Genomic DNA, 22,282 nt, shown 5'->3' on the forward strand with positions numbered 1-22,282 from the left:
TTTTCTTGGCCCAGTCCTCTGAATAGTTTTTTAGCCATGAAGGATATTCCCATACAGGCCATGACCTTTCAGTTTCTCCAGGAGGAATGCTGTTGGAAATGGTGTCAAAGGCTTTACTAAAGTCCAGATGGCCAATATCAACAGCCTTCCCTCATTCAGCTCACCTTGTTATAGAAGAAAATCAATTAGTCGAGCAGGACTAAATGAGGTGTAGGTGTCCCTTTGGAAGGTGTACTTACTGCTGCTAGGAAAAAATGTTCTTAAATCATAGGGCACATCTGCTTAATACAGCATTTAGTTGTGGTGAAGCAATTTTCCTAGAATATGTGAACAAATTCCTTATACAGTCAACAGACAGAGGTATGCACAGAGAGAGATCCTGTCTGTTCAAGATAAGACATCTAAGCTCATTCCAGAGACATCTCTCTCTGCTTCTGTGGTTGGGTAAGGAGGGTGTGCTTCATTTAGAAGAATTACTTCACTAGGCATTGAAAATGTAGAAGCAAGTTAGACAATTTACTGCATCAACTGCGATTTCTACCCTGTGGTAACAGAGTCTTTGAATTCTGGAGGCTCTGAGCCCACGTAAGGGAAATTAATTTCAGCAGTAAGTATTTAATGATGTCTCAGAAGGCATCAATAACCTTTAAACGCTATGTGCTACACACAGGATGCAACCCTCTCATCACAGCTCTAGTTAAACTATTCATGAACTAAGATCAGCATCCTTTTATTTCAAACACTTGATGGAAGTAATTAACTCAGAGGAAACTTTGTGTTAATGAAGTACAATGGAAATCTTTCATTTCAATTTCTTTTCTGAATCTTCATTATGAGAAATGTTGCTGTGATATCTGCCTCAAACAGGAAAAGCCAGTAGTGCAAACCCCTAACCAGCAGTGCACAACCCTTCTGTTGAGACTGGCAGCAGCAGAAGTTGGTTTGAAGGAGTCCCTGCTAATGCACCTACAAGCTTCCCTACAAACCTGGGGTATATTTAGGACCATGTCACAAAGTGTTCTGTCCTTCTGTCCAAAAACTAACTAATCCATCCTGTGCTAGATTTAACTAGCCTAAAATAAGAGAAACTTCTTAACTGAGGCCAAATTGAACATGCTGACACTGATGCTTCTGTGTGCTGTTGTAGTGCAATTTTTTTCCACTGCCTGTCTCTCTCCATTGAGTGTTTATTAAACATTAAAACAAGACAGCCAAAGCAAACTTGGTTTAGGCTTATCTGCTCATTCTTTTAATCTATATTCTCTTTTTTCCACCAGATGTCCGCAGAGAAATCTTCATTTCCTTCCTTACCCCTTCTTTGATTTAGTGTACGCCTTAGCTATTGACATTAAAATAGCAAAGGGTGTCTTCATCCATCAACATGTGCACCCATTGTCAAACAAAAGGTTTATGAGAAAAACAAATGCTTGTTAGATGAACACGCTCTTGTGGCTCCAAAGAGATCAGATTTGAGCAGAGAATATTACTTTCTTAACTTTTCAGCTCCAGGAACTAAAGTAGAAAAATTAGGAGAGATGTTCAATATGGCAGTGGTTTGACAAAGTGGAACTTGCATTTTGAGAGTCACATAGGGTTCAATTTTTTGAGTGCTGGCATTTGAAATTCTAGGATATTTTCAAAGAGAAAGGAAAATTTTTACACACAATTATCAAGTCCTCCTTGCAGATACACTTGGCTTTCTTCTATAAATAATGGGATGATATTCTTCAGGGTTGAAATATGTTGGTTCTTGAGATATTTTACAAAACTAAAACTTTCAAGAAAATATTTGAAGAAATTGAAAAATTTTATTATGGAGAGAATAGTCTCACTTGTCACTGAGCACTTGCAAACTAGCAAGGACATGATAAGGATTCTGTAGAATGTTTCAGAGAACAGGGAAAACCCAAGGTGAATGAATACATACTTACAGGAGAAGAAAGAAATCAAGAGTTGAACATCATCTGCCATGTTCTTTATTACATCAAATCATGGCTTTTATTCTTTGAGTGTGTTTCATTCCTGAGTAGTATTGGATAAATGTGAGAGTCTAACATCTGTGGGAGAGAAGGACCAATGCTGGTCTTCAGAAAATAGAAACTACAAAGTGCAACATGCCTATGCTGTGTTGGTCAAGTATAAGGTCTGGCTTGTCAGATTTTATAGGTGGAAGAAGACGACATATTTTACTCTGCCTGCTGTGCATAAAAGACAATAATGTTTAATTATCAGGGTAATGCAGTTGTTTAAATTAAAGGTTGTTTTCAATAGCTGACCTTAAGGGCTTTAGTAGCAACCCTGTTTTGGTTCACAAAATGACATGACTCAGTTACATGGCATTTGCCATTAAGACAAGCTGGAAGTGTAACATCATGTAAAAAAATATTTGACACATTATTAATAATATTAGTTCAAGTATTTATTTCTGCCTTTTAATAGCACACAAAAAGAAACTAGAAATACCAATTCTGCAGTGTGCTGGTGCTGACAGTTTCTGACTCATCCCACATAACCTCAGGTATTTAACAACGTTACCTATGTCAGCAGCCCAGCCTTGGGTTCCTTCATCACTGACAGGAAGAGACAGACATTTCTAGGCAACTCAGGCCATTCAAGAACAAAATAATTTTTGTCACTGCCCATGTTACTTACCATTATTGTAAAGGTGACAAGGGACAACTGGAGGTGTTATGCAGGCTAAAAAGAATAGCACATAATTTCTGAAGGTAACTAACATTGGCTATTTTTTTTTTTTTAATATTGATATTCTCTTTCTCTGAGACCCAGAAAAGGCCCTTAAGCTGAAATGATGAGCCTGTTTACAGGAATCCCTTCTAGTGCATTGTGTGAGCTAAGGGTCTGCCTGGAGAAATAAGCATGATGCAAAGCTGTATTCCAGAGTTTTGGTCTGAGGAAGAATTCTCAATTTTACATAAAGATTCTGAAGATCAAATGGAAAGTTTTGCAAGAGAGAACTGTTAGAGCTATGACAGCCTGCAAGATTGCACTTGTGTTGAGACACTTCTTCATCATTATTTCCAAAGCTGAAACCTCTAGTGAATTTATTCAAAATCAGTCAAAAAACTGAAAAGAAGGATAAAGCTTTTATATACAGTGAAAAAATACTTTCTTTCACTGCATGTAGCCTTATTCTCAATAAAAAATGTATTAGTCAAATCACATTAAAGGTAAGTAGCATAATAACACTTAAATGAGGAGAAATAATAGTTTCATAGTAAATTACAGTTATGTCTTCCTAAGCTGGCTATGAAAAAAACCTTTGTTCTGTACTAAACCTTGGCAAAAGTAGCCTAGCAAGAGGAGAACTTTTTCTTTTCAGACTACTCTTTCCAGGTGTGATCTGCAAATTACAGTGCAAGAGTGATGGTTAAACAAGACTTTATCAATACTTAAGGCTATATTGATTTGATGTTGTCTTGCTTTTCTGGTGCAACTTTCAGCAAGATACCTGTAGTGGTTTCACCCCATCTGACAAGTAAGCACCACACAACTGCTTGCTCACTCTCCCCCAGTGGCATGGGGGAGAGAATCAGAGGAGTAAAACTGAGAAAACTCATGGGTTAAGGTAAAGGCAGTTTAATAAATAAAGCAGAAGCCACCCATGCAGGAAAAGAAAAAGAAGGAACTCACTCCCTGCTGAGGTCCCTTCTAGACTGGGTTTTCTTTGATCTGATGTCAGGAACTGAGGAGATAGGCACTGTAGCCAGTGTGCTTGAAGCCTCTGCCATCAGCTGTACAGAGAATGTCACATAGCTGCCTCTCTTCTCCTTTGGTATTAAGGAATCTGGCCACCTTAGTCTTTCTCATATATGTTTGCCAGTATATAACCTGTCATCTTTGCTGAAAACATAAAGACCCTAAATAGGTTTTAAGGTTACAGAAATAATATTTTTGTTCTTATTAATGTTGCAGCAGTACTCCAGGGGTTTTTAACTTCTCAAATAGCTCAATGAGTTTGAAGTAATCAAGCAATATGAATTTTCAAGTGATTGAGGAAGGAAAAGGATGGATCACTATAAAATAATTTATTACATTAGAAGATAGAATGTCAAAGTGTTCAGTTTACAGATACTCTTTTCACAGGAACAAAACACAAATACTTATATTAGAAAAAAAGGTAGTAAAACCAACAACATAATTAAACAATGAACTATTTATCAAATTTATACTATTCTTCTTATACTTTCAACAGATATGATTGACTTAAAAACATTTAGATGAAAATTATTATCCTATAATTTTTTAAAAGGAAATAAAGGTAAAGAAGTTTCCTTCCTTACTGCTTTCCTTCACAAATACAATCAATGTAAATTGGCCAATCATAATACTGCCAATATAAATAACTGCCAATAAAAACATAAATATTATCTCAGCCTTGGGTCCTTTGGCTTCTATCTTCCCTCAGTTTCCATGGAAAAGCTGGGGTTTGTAACAAGTTTGGCAGGCTCAGTACTTAAGAGGAAGAAAAACATTTTCCCAAAGCAGCAGTGATAATGCATCTGACATCAAGTCTTCTATTACAAAGAGGAGGTGAGTTTATACCTTTGTGAGCTTTCAGGGTTAGAGAATTAAGGAGTTTGTGTCAGATCCCTGGTTGGAATTTTTAAAAGTCCCCAGAGTAAAGCACTGATTTTGGATTATCTTTGAAGTTCTAGTATGAAGCACTAAAGGAGCTCGCAGTTAAATCCTGCAGAGTCCTGCAGCTGTTTCTCTGCACAATTACAATATAATTTAGTTGACTATATAGTTTAGTTATGAAGTATGGAGTTTTTTGGCTGCCATTTCTCTCACCCTCTCACTGAATCATTTGGATGTTGAAGATGTCACCATTTTTTTGTGTTATTAGAGGCTGCATTTGGGAGAGCTATGGATTCTGTCAGGGTTGGCACAGAGTGGGCAGCAGTAAGTAAAAAAGAGAAACTGGAGTCTCACCACCTCTACCTCAGCAAGTAGGTATTTTGGGTGCAAATTTAAAAGGGTTGTGTGGTAAAGAAGTGGTTTTGCTTCCTGACTACAATGTTTTATAGTATTAGTATGAGACCTTTACAGATGCAGGCTGGATTTTGTGGAGAAAGAGATGACTGAAGCTACTAGCTCAGGAGGCATCACCAGAATGGTCTCTGTGGACCACAACAGAAGTCTTCAACCCAGATGATTTTGTTAAAGCCTGTACGTTATATATAGGATGATAAAGGTACACATATGATCTAAATTTAAATTGCATGTCACATAGGGGCTTCAGGGGTTTTCTGTATGTTTACTTGGGCTTTTTAACCTCTGTTCCTACTTATGTGTTATTATACAATAAGTTTCTTTATTCTTAATTATAAAGTATCACCAATTCTCAAATAAATTTCAATTTAAAGAATCATGCTTTCATGCATATGATCAGGAAACATCACAGACGAGTGAAAAAAAAGGGAAAATAAAATATTTCCTCAGAGTACTAGTATCTTTCCCAAGGATTAAAGAGCAGCTCTTTCTTGGAAATGTACCCTTTATGACTTGCTGGAGCAGAGGCCAGGGCATGTATGTCATACAGGCAGTGACAACAGCCTATGAAGTATATTTCTCTGATGGTGAACAAATTGTCTTTCATTTGTCAAGGAAGAATGAAGCCTCAAACCTTCAGGGACTGAAACAATCTTTGTTTATATCCTTACATGTATGTTTCTTCCACCTCTAGCTTTTAACAATTGGTCATTTTCTGCCAAACTTTAAAAGAAAATATATTCCTTTGCCTAGTAGTATGAGCTGATGTATTATGCCCTAAGAGAATGCTTGGAATCTGGCCAAACAAAAATATCCCCTGAGTTATCCAGTTACTAGAAGCATGCAATAAATTTTAGAAACACCAGTCTAAGACAGAAATGTATAATGTAAATCAATAAAATATTGAGTGAAGAACTGGTCTTTGAAAGGTTCTCTATACTGCTAAATGCAAGAAGACCACAACCAAACTGCAAAACTGAGTGATGCTAAGGGATTTGTATGCAGACTTCAAAAAGTTGCACATTTGCCTCGTACAGACCTGTACAAGAAATAAAAAATGGAACCAGGCAAGAGACAATAGGTAGTGGGGATGGTTGGGGTCAAATTTTCAGTCACTGATTTCTTCAGTGTAGATGAGGCCTGAACATCCTAAAAAGTGATGCTTATATAATTGTCAGTTAAAATGGGCTCTTTATTGACTCCTTCATCACCCTGATTCTTCACCATGAAAGAAAGCAGCAGTGTTCAGACATCTTTACAACAACAGAGTAATTCCAGGTTTTTATTTGATATTCCAAACTACCAAACTCTAATGTTTTTCCACAAATTGCAGAGCTTCATAAGAGGAAAGAGCTATCCAAGGACTGTAATTATTTATCCAGGCTGGCAGATGCTGGATACGCAGATTTTCATTAACAGCTGTAGTAAGTATCTTCCCATTACATGAAAGCACAGTATTTCTTAGGTCTGTTCACAAGAGAGGGTAGTTTTCTTCAACCACAGCCTATTCTTAGGTGCAAAAGAGCTTTTGGAAAGCAAGAGTTCGGAGCAAGCATTTATCCTCCCCTGAGATACTTTCCAAGATTAATATTTTGTGTTTAAACTGCAGAAGCTGTACATGGCTGCACTTGATGGATAAAACTGATTCATCTGTTAGAGACTCACGTGCATTTCTTCTGAAAATGGTCTCAGAGTAATGCTCACTGAGCATCCTTGCCAAAGACTTACCATTTCAGTTTAGTCTTTGTGTAGGAACTGGGTGATTAATCTGATTTCTCAGCCCTCAGCATTCTTAGATAAAAACACAGCCAAGTTAAACAAGAGGAACCTAAAGATAAAAAGCATTAAAGTATTTGAAGAGAAAGAAAAGCAGATTGACTGTATACATTCTGTTCCTAAGTATTTATGAAACTGCAAAGCTAGATCTACACATTAACAAAGAACTTTCAACAGAAGAATATGCTGTTTATTGCTTTATTTAGCTTGAATTCCTTTGAAATCAGTCTGTGTTTTTATTTTTCCCTTATCCCTCTAATTTTGTATACAGTCAGCTTTCAAATGAATGTTATGCTTTCCAGGAACTGGATTCCCACTGATTATGGGGAACCTTGGCCTCTTCAGTTCCACACAAGCTTCACGTCATAAACAGTCGCTTCTAAAGAAACTGGGAAACCCTGGAGTTCAACTCCAATCTCTCTTGGCTAGAACAGTATAAGTATGGAGTCAAGAACAGTTATGCTTAATATCCATTTTTCACATAAGGATGCAGGATAGCACCTCATAAAGCTAAGCTAACAGTGAAAGCTTAATTTGCCTGATGCTAATGGGACGTGATTACCATTGCTTTTACAAAAAAAATATTAAATAGTGCAACAAATATCACTGATACAAGATTTCTCTTCACAGAAACAGTCAAAAAAAAATTGAAAATTATGGAAGTAAAGCATTAAAATTTTTGCTTTTAGGTTTCTTTCAAATAACTCAATACCCTGCTCCAGTCTGAAAGGACAGACAAAAAAGGAAAGCAGAACTAAGAATGACACTCTGCTTTGTTCTGGCCTCTGCAAGAAGCTGAGCAAATGAGGAACAGGGTGGTCTCTAGTGATGCCAATAGAAATTCTCACATGAGCAGACAATGCCCAGAGGAAGAATATAGCTGTTCTGGTTGCTTTCCTACCCATCCCTCACTCAAAGCTTTTCTTAGCTAATTTTTCTCCAATTAAACTCTCACTGTGTTCTGTGCTTTAGTTGCTTTCAACATATTTGCAGCTCCCTCATGAATTTTGAAAGGTTTGTTTATTAATTTGTAACTTTTCCTTCTGGCAAAATGGCAGCTACAGAAGTAGACAAAGTGGTAGAATGTTCTGGATATGAGGGAACTCACTGGTTCTGTCACACAGTGAAACTGTAACTAATTTGGATCCTAACACCTTCTGGCTGACTAGCTAATGCTTGTGACCAATAAAAAAAAAACAGCTAATGTTTTGTGACCAATGCAGGTCACAGAACCAACTTAAATGTAAGAAAAGTAGAGTCATAGAATGATTTGAGCTGGAAAGGAGCTTTAATTGCTAATAGCTCACTGGTCCCAGAGGTGTGTTTTTTTTTCTTTTTACATTCCCTGTGTTGGTATATGAAGTTTTTTAGAGTACATACTGATTTTGGTCTTGTAAAATGATCTTGAACTTCTGAGATTATAAAGAAAACATGTTTATAGTCTCAGTTTATTCAGTGTTAGAATGAATATTGAGAGAATGATCAGCCACAATTTCTATTCTCTTGTGAGGTAGTGTATTTTGTAGAAACTATTGGTACAGACAGGAAATTTGATGTCAGAGGTATATGAAGAGTGCCTTGGAAGTAATAGGATTGAAATGACAGAGACTTAAGCAAATATGTGCCCAGTCATATTTATCTTCTTGCTTACTGGTGTTTTCTGCAAAATTTCTCCCTAGACCATGAATTCTACCTTGCACTGTTGCACAGGGTTATTCTGTCCCAAATGCAGGACTTTACATAGAAATACCAGTGTTATTTTTTGTTTGCTATGCATAGAAATACACCAGCTAGGTGTGCAAAACCAGTAGAAGAGAAGTAAGTTCACATTTTATTTTCTCTTCAGATACTTACAGGGCTTCTGTAATTCTTTTTCCCTACAAAAATGTGTTGAGTTATGGTGGTTCTAGCACTTGCCCAGAGTGGGAGCTAGAAGTATTATACCAACATAACAGTTCTGAAGTTTTGACCTATTTTACACAATCATCCCAATGATTTGTCCAATAATTAATCCCAATGATGCCCAATAATTTGGCATCTCAAAGCCCAATAACTGATTCATTTTCCTTTACCACTGGGAAGTCTAACAAAGCTATTCAGGCACAGCTGGTTCCTAACAACTGAATTCTAGTTTCAGTTGCCATTGCCTTTTCTAAGCAATTAATCAGAATCACTGCAATTATAGATTAGTCTTGACTTATTTAATAGATATTTAATAGGTTTTTTTCTGTAATGATTCATTTTACTGAGAAGAGTAATGAATCAAAGCAAGAGCTTCTGCTTATGTTGATGTAGCAAATGAGAAATTTAAAATACTCAAAGCTGCAATGTCATTAATCCTTCTAATAAAGCATTTCAGTTTTTACTTTTCTATTTTCCTTTTATTTTGTTTCCTTCCTCCTCATATTTGAAGTTACACAGTAGAATAATTAAAATAAAACCCCCTGGAATTGTACTCTATTCTTGGTGAGAGGAATGTAAGCTCTGGATTTTATGATGAAGGCATCTGTGCTGTGAATTTGCTCTGCTAAAGGGATCTGATGTGACTCAGGTTGTCCTGATCATATACAAGGTGGTGTGGTCTGGTGCTCTGATCCCAAGTGTCCTGTTTTTGGCTGGGATGGAGTTAATTTTCTCCTTAGTAGCTGCTACAATGCTGAGTTTTGGGTTTAGCATGAGTATAATATTGATAGACGCTGATGTTTTGCTGTTGCTGAGCAGTGCTCACCCTAAGCCAAGGACACCTCAGTGTCCCATGCTCTGCCATGGGCTGGGAGGGAGCATGGCCAGGAGAGGTGACCCAAACTGGCCAAAGGAATGTTCCATACCTTAGAATGTCGTGCCTAATATACAAACTGGGGGAGGCTGGTTAAATGGGGCCAATCTCTGCTCGGGGTGGTCTGGGCAGCACCCAGCTGTAGGTGAGAAACCATATTGTGCATCACCTGTTTCTCTTGGGTTTTATTCCTTTCCCTTTTTTTACTTTATCATTTTTATTGTTGTTTTATATTACTTTAATCAATTGTTCAACTGTTCTTATTTCAACCCATGTTTTTTACCTTTTTCCAATTTTCCTCCCCACCCCACTGAGAGGAATGGGGTGGTGAGTGAGCAGCTCTGTGGTATTTTGTTGCCAGATGGGGGTTAAACCATGACACTGAGTGAGCTCCTTGGTCCCCTTAAGGACACAGCTGCAGATAGAGCTGAGTAAAAGTTGGCCAGTGGTTTGCACCCAGCGCAAATCATGATTGTTGTGATGGTCTGCTCCAGCCGGCACAAGATTTAAAAGGGATGGACCTGAGAAGATTCATAGGATTTGGTGCAGGAATCAGGGTTTCTGGCCTGAGGCAGAAAACACTCATTATAACTGTACCCAAAGGAATCCAGAACACGGTCCCTAGCTTTTGGAAAGGAAAACGAAGAACTGATCTAGTCAATAACATTAAAGCATTTAAATTGCAATTAAATGCTGTTTGTCTTCATGAAGCAGTCCTCGCAGAGTAAGCACTGAAATTCTCAAATACAGCCTTTGGGGGAAGATATAGAAAAGAACACGCAGTGACAACTCTAAAGGGAGAAAAAATCTACCGAATTTGGGAGTCGTCTTAGTGAGATTGGGACTTGAATCTGTCATTAGTGCCAATGCCTTTCACAACAATAGATAGAAAATACTGACATTTGAATTTGAAGTTAAACTAAATGGAAGATCTTAAGTTTTCTTTAAATATCCATGAAAATTTGTAAAATATGTAAAGTAAAGTATTATAGAGGAAGAAAAAGCAGTTATGCTTGAGTCTTGTCAAAAGGGAGCACAATCATTGGGAAGTGTATGCGACAAAGCAGCAGACCTCAGAGCAAACCTTTCCTACAGTGTGTCTGTAATGGCAGTACAGCACAGCACAACAGAGAATCTGGCCATGACTTCATAAAAGTATTAATAAGAAAGTTTATGATAAATGTTTTCCACTGTTTCCTCCTCAAAAATGTCTTTAACATTCATCTGTTAGAGAATGCTGAGATAGTTCTTTGTGCTACAGCATAGCTTGCATGTGTCAGAAAGGAAATAAATTTTCTTTGACAGCTTTCAATTCTAGATGACAAATTGCATCCTTTTTTATATAACATACTCAACCACCTATTGATGTCAGAATGAGAATTTAATTTGGACCTCAGATTTTGTTAGGCTGCTTTTATAAATGTAAAAACGAGAAACTTGTTACAAGTGGAGGTTTTTTATATATTTCTGTATTTCATAATACAGTGAAATAAATACTTGAAGGTAACATTGTGGTATGGTAAAGAGCTGACAACTTACTCTGATGATATATTATTTCTTTAAAGACCATATATAGTGAATATTATGAGTTGTGTTATTTCTTCAACATTTCATTGACAGAAAGATGTATTCTAGCAAAACCAAAGATCAGATTTAATCAGTAGTGAATATTAAATTCTGTGTTATGTATGCTTGGATAACACTAGAATCAGGCTCTATTATTATTTATACCAGATTGTTTTTGCTGGCACTGTGAATAATTTTTGGTTTTCAGTGGTCTCAGGGAAGAGCCAAATCTCAGCACGACAGTGAGAGAATGAATACCAGAACATTTTCAGATGGACAGACTCTATGAAGGAGCGGAAGGTGTGAAATCGGGACTAATCATATAGCAAAAATCCCTTGTGTAATTACAAACTGTTGAAAGCCATTGGAAGCCATCATAATGTGAAAATATAAACTTGCTGATTGCTAATTATGTGGAGACAATGTCAAAGTCAAATAACATAATACTGACAGTACAAAAGATACTCAAGAATAATAAAATACCTCAAATCTCTCCAATTAAGGAAGAAAATTATAATACAGTGAAAATATTTTGGCATAGGCAATGCAGAACTGGCAAATTAATGTCACTGAGTATTTCTATTTCTGGTAGTCACAAAATACTTGCTTAAAATAGTTTTTAATACATTTTTTTTTTTATCTCCAAGTTCATCAGGGGACTTATGTGTCTACTTAGCTTTAATATATGTTCATCTTAGATGTAATGCCATCCATTTACAAAGGAATTGTCCTGTGCTGGAGCATGTCTTTCTTCCATCTACTTTTACTCTTCCTTTGTAATAGAAAGGTTTCTGATGGTTATAATATAAATGTGAGTTGACCAGAGAATTTTGCGATCAAGACTTTTGCTAATTTTTTTCTGTAGAGGAAGGCTTTTCAGTGGATAAATTAAAAGTGTAATAAGAATTTGGAATCAGTAATAAAATATATTAATCAAATAAAATATATTAATCACAGATTAAATTACTTGATCTATTTAACTTTTTGTTACCTGTGAGTAATGCATATGAGAGGCTACGTGGGCAGCACTGTGAGTCCCAGGAAGATTTCCCTGCCCCCAGTTCCTGTGTGCTCTCAAATATTTACTTATGAAGCATGAAAACAACATCTTTCCCTCCTTTCCTCTGGTTCTCCACAAGGACCAGAAGGGACAAACTCACTTTTTCTGTGCAGCTGAAGAAGACCATAGGGTTCTCTGCTGTGCACACTTTTCCTTCATCGGGGTATAATTTTTCTGTGTTCAAAACCTTCCTTCATTTTTTAGCTAATGTAATAAATGGAGCTATAACTACTGACCATATTTCACAGCATATGAACTCTTGACCACAAAAATTAAAGTAGTAGTCAAGCCTGTGAGAATTCATTTGGACATTTTTACTAATGTCATATAATTCATTGATAAATTAAAAGAAGTTTCAGCAAGAGATTAGGGATAATTTTCCAAATTTACGAAGAAAACTTTGGATTGGTTTATAGCTAATGTTATATGGCAAATGAAGCTCAGACCTATTAAGAAAAGTCTTCAGTGAAGAGACAGATATTTTTGTTGGTTCAGGACATTGCCAACGTGTTGTTACATTATAAACACCAGCATGAAACTGAATATTTGGACCTCTCAGAAATGCATTATATTATCTGTAGATAAAAACACTGTGTTGTGTTTTCTGTTACAGACCTTTGCCTGCGGCACAAGAACTGCTTCCCTATGCATACAGCTCTTTAAATGCAGACAGAGGATTTTACATGCTTGCTCCATACCATACCATTAGTTGTTTCTTACGTATTTTATGTCAAGCAAGTAATATAAAGCCCATTACCAAGGCTGCTCCCTCTGACTCCAGCCATATAAAATGTCTAGTCTATATACATTTTCTTTTGTAATCAGAGAATCCAACCAGTGCTAGAACTCATCACAGTCATATTTTGAAGAAAAGTGATTGTTAATTTCTTATGAAATTATTACTTTAAAAATTGTCTCTTCAGTGTCTGGGATTTGAAACTTTTCTGCACTTACTGAAAATCTTCCTGTGCCTCAGAACACCATCCTTGACACTTTGTACCTTAGCCACACAGTGCCAACACCAGAAAATCTAATATGGGTATTAGAAGACAAGAGGCATTTTTTTTAAGCCTGCCCAGAAATGCTTTTTTGATTAACACTGGCAGTTTTGCATATTAATTTGTTTAAAGATTAGAACTAAGCAGTGCAGTGCCCACCCCATCATGGAGCATCCTCCAGATGGTGCATTCAGCAAGGATCTCCTCATGGCATGAGGTACCTCTGTCCAGTTCTGGTGTGCCCAGTCCTAGGGTAGCCCAGTATTTGGTCATTGGAAAAACTCCTGCCTTTTATTTAATTTTCCCTACATTGCAAACAGGAAAATTAATTCCCTTTTAACTGTGCTTGGCAAGGAGTAAGTCCCCAACATCTGTTACCAGCCTTTGCTGGCCACTGGCAGATGTTCCTTCACAGTGTAGGTTCCCCAACACTGTGAGAGTGGCCAAGGGTTTTTAGTAAGGGGGCACAAGCCAGACTTAGGAACCGATTACTTTAGGGGAGAGGATATGTAATGGGAAGATATTATGGAAAGGAGGAAGCAAACATGGACCTGCCATGGGCAAAAAGAGAAAAAATATTTTATTGAGGAATTATTCCATGAGTCACACATTTTCACTAGTCAGGGAAAGCACTGATCTGTACCTACTCAAGCTAATTAAGTTGAAAAATGTTTTAGACAAAATAAACTTGGCAAAAACATAACTTTGAAACCATCTGCTCTGACTACATACACTATTATTCCAGACATTTGTACCTTGAAAGAAACAACCTGAAACCTTAAGAATGCATTTTTCCTAACACAGGATTACACTCTGTTGCTCTTCCTTAAGGTCGTTTTCAAGATCCTTACAGTAGGAGTAAATTTTCTTACCTTTCACAACAGTCAGAGGCAGCGTCACTGCTGGAGTCTAGTAGGCAAATGGGTCTCTACAAGAGACTCTGACATTTCATTAATGTACACCAGGTTTAAATTTGGCTGAGGTAATCAATTCTGACAAGATCCAGACATATATAGAAAGATGCATGCTGACTCTCATTTCATTCCAATCTGAAGAGCATTTTTTACCAGTAGTAATCCTAGTGATTTTAGAAACAGTTTGAAAAGTTACCTGTTATTCATCCCCAAAGGAACTTGGCTCCTGTGGTTATAAATATTATCAAAATAATGTTAGATCCCAAAATAGATGCATTTGATTCAAGTTCAAATCTGAAATTATTTAGTGAAAAAATACAATTTTTTAATGAGAAAAAAAGTTTCTGCATAGCTTTACTAAGTATTCAGCTAATGATTTAATTCACTGTATGTGCATAATACATTCATACATGTGTGAGTGTATTGGGTTTGCATGGCAAAATTTTGATAGCTGGGCTGCTTAAGTGAGATACTGCCAGAAGATTCCACCCTTTTCTCCCATGTTCAATGCCAGATACTCCAAGATGGACAAGACAGGGTACAAGAGAGTGAGAACATGTGAGCAACACAGCACTGTACCCAGGTCAATAGAGAAGGACAGGGAGGAGGTGTTCCAGGTGCCAGAGCAGATTTCCTCTGCTGAGGAAGACCATGGTCTGTCACCCTGCTGCCCTTGGAGGTCCATGGTGGAGCAGAGATCCACCTGCACCCCTGGGTAGCTCCTCACTGGAACATGTGGATGCAGGAGACTGACCCACTGGAACCTTGCACTGGACCAAGCTCCTGGCAAGACCTGTGGTCCTGTGGAGAGCGGAGTCCAAGCTGAAGCAGTTTTGCTGGCAGGACTTATGACTCCATGGAGGACACATGCTGGAGCAGTCTGTTCCTGAGCAACTGCACCCAATGGAAGGGACCCAAGATAGAGCAGCTCATGAAGACCTGCAGCCTGTGGGAAGGAGTCATGTTATAGAAAGTTGTGGAGAACTGTCTCCCATGGCAGGAGCTCCACAGTGGAGCAGGGGGAGTGTGTGAGAAGTCCTCCCCCTGACGAGAAAGTAGTGGCAGGGACAGCATGAGGAATTGACCACAACCCCCATTCCCATCTCCTGGCATCATGTGGGGGTGGAGATAGAGAATTCAGGAGCGAAGTTGAGCCTGGGAAAAAGGAAGGGGTGAGAGAAAGCTGGTTTTAAGATTTTATTTTATTTTTGATTATTTTACTCTGGTTTGATGGGTAATAAATTAATTGCCCCAAGTTGAGTCTCTTTTGCCTATGAAGGTAACTGGTAAGTGATCTCTCTCTGTCCTTATCTTGACCCACAAGGTTTTCCTTATATCTTTTTTCTTTCCCCTCCCTAGCTGAGGAGTGGATTGATAGAGCAGCATTGTTGGGCACCAGGCAACCAGCCAGCATCAAACCATCAGAGAAGGAAAATGCTTATTTTCATTCCTTTTTTTTTTTTTTTCAAATGCAACTCTGGCCCTTTTTGATACATATGTTGCTTCTATTGTATGCCTTTTATGTCAAGTCTTGTGTGCTGCTACTCTATGTCACCTTTATAAAAGAAAACAATGGGGAAATATGAAGTGGTGATCAAAGTATGACATAAAACCTTGATATATACTTCTTTGAAAAGCTATCTGAAAAATATTAAATACTTATTTGGTTTTGGGGGGGCTTTGTGAAATTCAGTTTTAAGGATCATATTCTAAAAAATAAAATTCCATCATGGTAACAGATAGACCGTAAAGTATGGCACAGGATAGGTGTGTATGCTGACAAGGGTTAGTGAAACACCGAGGAATGCTAGTGCTTAGTTCACATTGTTTAAGCATTTTGTAATGCATCTGTAAGAGTGTTGTCAGTATTAAAGCATGTAAACCTGATTTTTAGAGAATTAGCAGGGAACACACTGAGAACAGTTTGTTCATGACTGTGGAGTTGTTTCATTGTTTGCAGACCTCAGTTGTGCTCCTAGGTTTCATATCAACTTCTACCTCATGTTCTGTGAATTCTCCACAAATGTTGCTGATTAAATAATAAAAGTGTTTGTGAACTTGCTTTTCAGTTTCAAGTCAGGTTTTAAGTCCATGTGTTTTGCAGTCTGTTGACTCCTTGTGTACTCAACCAATGAGGAAGTGAAGCTTTATTGTGAAAAGTAAATGTTTGTTTCTCTGTACTATACTTTTGGCATTGAAAGAAAGGCGGGCTGACCCAGCCCTATCTTACTGGTATCATCAGTATGAGTGGGCTTGCACAGGCTGTGGATTTATTTGAATTTTTTAAATATCTATCTATTAAAGATACACAGAATGAAAAAACTTTACAGAGGTAGCAAGGAACTAACTCTCTTCCTTTCTTCTCTCTGTAGTTTGTTGCTCAGCCCAACTGCCAGCAGCTGCTCGCATCCCGCTGGTACGACGAGTTCCCTGGATGGCGGAGGCGACACTGGGCAGTGAAGATGTTGACATGTGTTGTGATAGGACTCCTTTTCCCAGTCTTCTCTGTGTGTTACCTGATAGCTCCCAAAAGCCCATTGGGGCTGTTCATCAGAAAGCCATTTATCAAATTTATCTGCCATACTGCATCGTACTTGACTTTCCTGTTCCTGCTGTTGCTTGCCTCTCAGCACATCGACAGGTCAGACCTCAGCATGCAGGGACCCCCACCAACCATCGTCGAGTGGATGATATTACCGTGGGTCCTGGGTAAATGTATTACTAAAGACAATACAGTGAAAAGTATTTTGACCACTGTGGTTTTGCCAAGCGTTCCCAAGGCAGGATACAGCAGAGTTCTGTCATGAATTATTAACCTACCAAAGCAGGCAAATGGTCAAGCATCTCCTCCAGTGCTTAGCAAGACAGCAAGTTAATTGGCAATGTAGACAGTAGAGTTTGAAAATCCAGAGTGTCACCATCTGATAGATTACAGTGAGGAAAAACAAAAGATATCAAGGATTCCTTCCTATGATTATGCAGTGCCCTGAAACATATTGTTTTTCTTTTTAATATCTATTTTCTCCAGACCAGAAATATTCCTGTTTCTTCTAAGTGTACATTTTGTTAATTTGCCAATCTACTTTTAAAAAGAATCCTTTTGCTACAGGAATTATTTTTCATTTAGGGAAATAAGGCATAAAGCAATTTCTGTAGCATTACTATTAACCTTAGTTACCTACAGTATCCTTTCTAAATGACAGATGTACCTATTGCAAATAGTGATGATCAGCATTTTAAAGTGAGTATTTTCATTAAAATATACACACAGAGTATTTTTTCAAGTACAAGAACTTGTCATTCAATTCAAACCAAATATCCTATATCAGAAAGAATAAGAAAATTCCCTAGCATTTTTAAAATGAAAAGATAAAACAACAAACGAACTTACCTCTTTATCCTCATAGTTTAAAATTAAAATTTTGGTCTGGTCTTATAGAAAGCCTATTTTGTGTGGGCCATGCCATCCTTAAACGTGATCCTTCCTTCCTGTGATTCTGGTGTTATCCTAGGTGCTCCCTAACTTTGCCTGTCTACCCTGCCAGATGGTAATTTCTCTCAGTTTGCTGTGGTCTCTCCCCTTTTTCTTATTTAAAGAATCAACACAAGTTGGACCAGTTCAGGGCAAATATATTTGTCTAAAATAAAATTATAGAAGGAGGAACTTCGTAGTCTTGACTGCAAGAATTTAAGTTTGATATAGTCATTAAAATTGTCATCACATAGACAGTTACCAGCACAAAAACTTCTGAAATTTTGGTGGGATTTTGATACTATTACTTCTTCCAGAGCTTCTCATTAGGATACTGTGTATCTTCCATTTTACCAAACATGTGGCTTTCTTTAGAGCAATGCAACTGTCAAGGCTTTTGGCTGCATTGATCTCATATAATTTACTACACAGTGTTGAATTTGTAATACACTTGTTGGCTGTGCCTGATATTCTGGAGAACAATAATTCACTGGATTTTCCTCTCTATGTACCTTGGTAGAGCACTGTGGGAAGCAGGAGACAGGTGTACATCTGCTTTTCATTTAGCAAAACAAGTGTCCATGACTGCAAACCCTGCCCACACTTATTTGTCAAGCACCTGACAAATCACTGAAGAACCTGCCTTCCAAAGGTGAACTGAATTTTTTGGGATTTCCCCTATGGTAGTATAGCAGTCCTCAACACTAGCCTTCACTGTGATGTGTGTTTTCCTTGACTGGGTAAATATTTCTAATAGATTAAAAAAGCCAAAATCTAAGATTATTGCAAAGAAATTATTCAGTCTGGGAGGTTGTCTAGACTGGTATTTCTTACAGACAAGTCAGACTAAGTTCTGTAAGTTTCACATTTAAATATTAAAAGAAAAAAATTCCTACAGTTAATTTTCCCAGTTTTATACCATTCAGAAACAAGAAACTAATATAAAAACTTATCTTTATACATTACCTCCTTAGAAAGAAATGCTACAATACTGAGGAGGAGCAGGATGCTTTTCTGTGCTTTGCCATGCCCGGAGGAGATATTAGTATCTTTTCTGTCTGGCCTTCCAAACTAGTAGGTGGTCAGTATCTGTTCAGCTTTCACAGTACCCTGGAGCTAAAGGATAATACGAACAAATGCATTGCTGACTCATAGCCCTTGACATGCCAATATGGATTTTGTCATTAACCTGTCTTTTAATAGAGCTGAAAGAAAGAGGCACAATTTGAGAAGGGCAAGAGCTAGTTTCTGGTAAAGGCAATTCAAAAATTTTAGTGACTAGCTCCTCTCCAGAAAACATTCCGTGGGAGGAGAAAGAACCTTTAGTGCCCTCAACCTCTGACACAGTTGTTTACTTAGGAAGATGTTTAAGTAACTCAGCATCCCGAAGCACTTGTTTGAAGAAGCCATTAACCCTGAGAATTATGGTTTTTAAGATGACTATCATTTCTAAAAGCAACATTTATATTTTCAGTATAGACTCATATGGCTGGATCATGCCTCTGCTGAACAAACCCTTCATCTGCAAGCAATACAGGTCAAGTCAAGGGAGCCACTTCCGTAAACAAAGGCTCATGAGCATGGATGAAAGTCAATATTTTGATACCATTGGTTAAATAGCTTGGAGTCAGTCTAGATGGTGCTGTTCAGGAAAACCATGCCTTCCAAAATCTCTTGCATCCAAAATGATGCATTTTGCAGACTGATCTCTAGTGTTTCTTAACTAGCAGTTTCCTGTTCCAGTTTCACATTTTCTGCGCTCAGCTTTAGGTTTTGATAGCTGTAGTGCCTTAGCCCAGCCAAATAAGGAGGTCTCAGATTCACCCATCATAATTTAAAGCAATTCATTTGGTACCTGATTTCCCCGTACTACTGAAGGAGACACACATCTCCACAGGACGTTCCAGCTCACAGCATGTGATGAACGTGTTTATTTTAGCTTTTTTGTTTGTATATTTAAGTCTTTTTCATGTTGTGTTTTTCTGTTTGGTTGATTTTTGTTGAGGGGGTTGTTTCTGTTAATTTTTTTTGATGGATTTTTGGTTGGTTAGTTTTTTCAGTGCATTTTTGGTGGTGGTGATTGTTTTTCTAAAGGAATGAATCTCAGCCAAACCCTGCTCTTTTCCTATTCATATACATACAAACTGTAGTCTAGTCATCTTTTAATAAGCTCAATATTTTTCTTAAGTCCTTATCAATAAGCTAAGGTTTGTTTCTAGGCTGCGATTTAGTTTGTTGTCTCATCTCTTCATAGAGATACTGCTTAGAATTATGCAGTATCCTTAAAAAGAGTAAATGAAGCGCTCTTCAAGGGAGACTATTTCTGAGGTACATAGAGATACTTCTGCATTTTCTGGATGTAAACAAAAAATTTTGTCTTTTGAGTCAAAACTAGTGTGGCTCTAGGGTTATATTTCTTCTCTGAAACCTGCAACATGACCATGTAAATACTTCCTTGGGAAAGGATATCCTGGAGCAGCAACTACATGTCAAAACTATTAATATTTTAAACAATAGATTTTTTTGTTTTGTTTTGCTTAATTCAAATAGCTGTGGATGTAGTTTGCATTTTAATACTGTATCTCTTAAAATTCAGAGGGGAAGAAGAGCTCACTGTTGCAGGTTTCTTGTCAACATGAGCTTCAGGACACAGACATTTCATGCAACTTAAGAAGTTTCAAGACAGTCCATAGTGACCTAAGCTCTCCAGTGAGAAAATAGTAATTAGCATTTTCCAACTACTATGTAATAGAAGGCTGAATGTGCATAATTAGCACATATTAAAAGTGTCACTAGAGTAGGAGGCTCAGAGGAAAAACTTGTATTGGGCTACATTTCCATGGAGACTATCAATTTTACACTTTAAAAGTCTCTTGAGGAAACTTCTGCATTAATTTTGTCTTTTATATGATTAGATGATTACACAAGTGGTGCTCCAGTATGTGGTGATTATCCGTGGAAGAGTAAGTCACTGTTACAAGGCTGTCACAACCTTAAGAAGTAGTTGTGGAAAAATTTCTCAGTAACAAGAGTCAGAATCTCCTGTCCTTGCACTTAAACAAATAAGAAACAAGCTTTGGCTCATAAGGAAAATTAATTGTTATCCAATTATTAACTGTTGCTTTACACTACAGAAATATAGGCCTGTTTTCTATACTTGAGAACCCATGACCATTGAAAAATGAACAGGAAAATCAAGAATATCATATTGGGGAAAAAAGTAAGGAAGAACAGCTTTTTCTATCATCATATTCCCCATCCAGTTGCTGAGTATTATCTGAGTGTGATAGCAGTGATTCAGAGGGAAAATCAAGTAAGACCCAATTTCACTCTCTGTGTGGCTTAACTGCAGCTCATGTAAGGATCATGTTGATCCCTGTAGGTTTGTCATAGCTGTTCTTTGGTCCTAAACTATAGCCTCAAATCTAGCAGTGAGTGTACTAAGTGTCTTTCACAGTGGGCATGTGCTTCACCAGAAAATGCTACAAAATTCAGAGGAGAAAGGCATCAAACAGAAAAAATTAATGTTCAGTAGTTGTGGTTAAAAAGCACCCTGGCAATTTTTCAGAGTGGCTGCAGAAAAGGACATTTTTCAGGCAATTTATTTTGATGAGTTTTTTTGCTCTTTTATGGTCATATTTAAATGTTCGTTTTAATTGCATTGTTCAAAAGCCTGCCTGGAGCAGGAATACAGTCTTACTGGATCTCTTGAACAATGTGTTCCTCATCCTTTCTGTCAGAATGGTTTATACTATTGGAGTACATGAATCTATAGAGAATGTGGATGTTTGGGATTGTGCAAAATTGCAAACATTTGTGGTTAGCAAACTGCTGGTGGGATGTATGGGAGTGTATGGTCTTGTCAGTCCTTAGCACAATGTACATCCAAACTGATGGCACAGCAAGACACTTCAAAATAACTGATCATAGAGGGGGCAGGTACAGTGTGCATCATCTTCTAAATTAGGTCAGGAAAGTGTTGTGTAAAAAATTAAACATTTAGTATGAACCGACATGTTTCAGGGAGCAGATATAGAAGGTAGTATGGCTGGTGAGATGGAACAGTAGATAACTAATAGTGACATATATAGCACAGAGGAGGAAAACAACCCCAGACAAAGCAGGAACACAACTTTGTTTAAGGAATAATAATAAGGATAATGTACATAATGACCACAAAAGGCCATTAAATCCAAAGTACTGCTCAACACAGGCTACCTGCAAAGACAGGTCACATTGTTCAGGTTCCTGTGCAGTCAGATCTTTCATTTCCCCAGGGATGAATATTTCACAGCCTCTCTGTCACAGTGCCTGTGTCTAGCAACTGGTAAACTCTTTTTTCCTGATACTAGTAGCAATATCCCATGCCACAATATGCAACCATTATCACTCGTCCTTCCAATGTGCAACTCTAGAACAAGTCTGGCTCCAGCTCTTCAGAACTAGCCATTTCATTAGTGGATGACAGCAGCAACACAGAATCACAGAACATTCTGAGTTGGAAGGGACCCACAAGGACCATCTCTTAAGTGAATGTGCCATACAGGGATCAAATTTATAACCTTGGCAGTAATATTACCATGTTCTAACCAACTGAGCTTCGATTATATTAACTTCCCATTCATGTTCTCTTCTTTAGCCTAAACAAAATCAGCTCCCTCAACCTCTTCTTGTATATCATGTGGTCCAGACCCCATTTAGCTTGAT

General features: G+C 37.6%; 1 protein-coding gene across 1 annotated transcript in view; it reads left to right on the top strand.

Annotated features, from left to right (window-relative positions):
- TRPC4 (transient receptor potential cation channel subfamily C member 4) overlaps positions 1 to 22,282 on the top strand; it is a 127,979-nt gene that overhangs the window by 75,010 nt on the left and 30,687 nt on the right. Inside the window, exon 4 of the mRNA XM_005516324.3 lies at positions 16,476 to 16,812. Within this exon, the coding sequence (XP_005516381.1) occupies positions 16,476 to 16,812 (337 nt within the window). The remainder of the gene's footprint in view (positions 1 to 16,475; positions 16,813 to 22,282) is intronic.

The sequence above is a fragment of the Pseudopodoces humilis genome, chromosome 2 (assembly GCF_049639895.1).
Source record: "Pseudopodoces humilis isolate 2021_Gansu_Grassland_sample_001 chromosome 2, ASM4963989v1, whole genome shotgun sequence".
Taxonomy (NCBI): Eukaryota; Metazoa; Chordata; class Aves; order Passeriformes; family Paridae; genus Pseudopodoces; species Pseudopodoces humilis.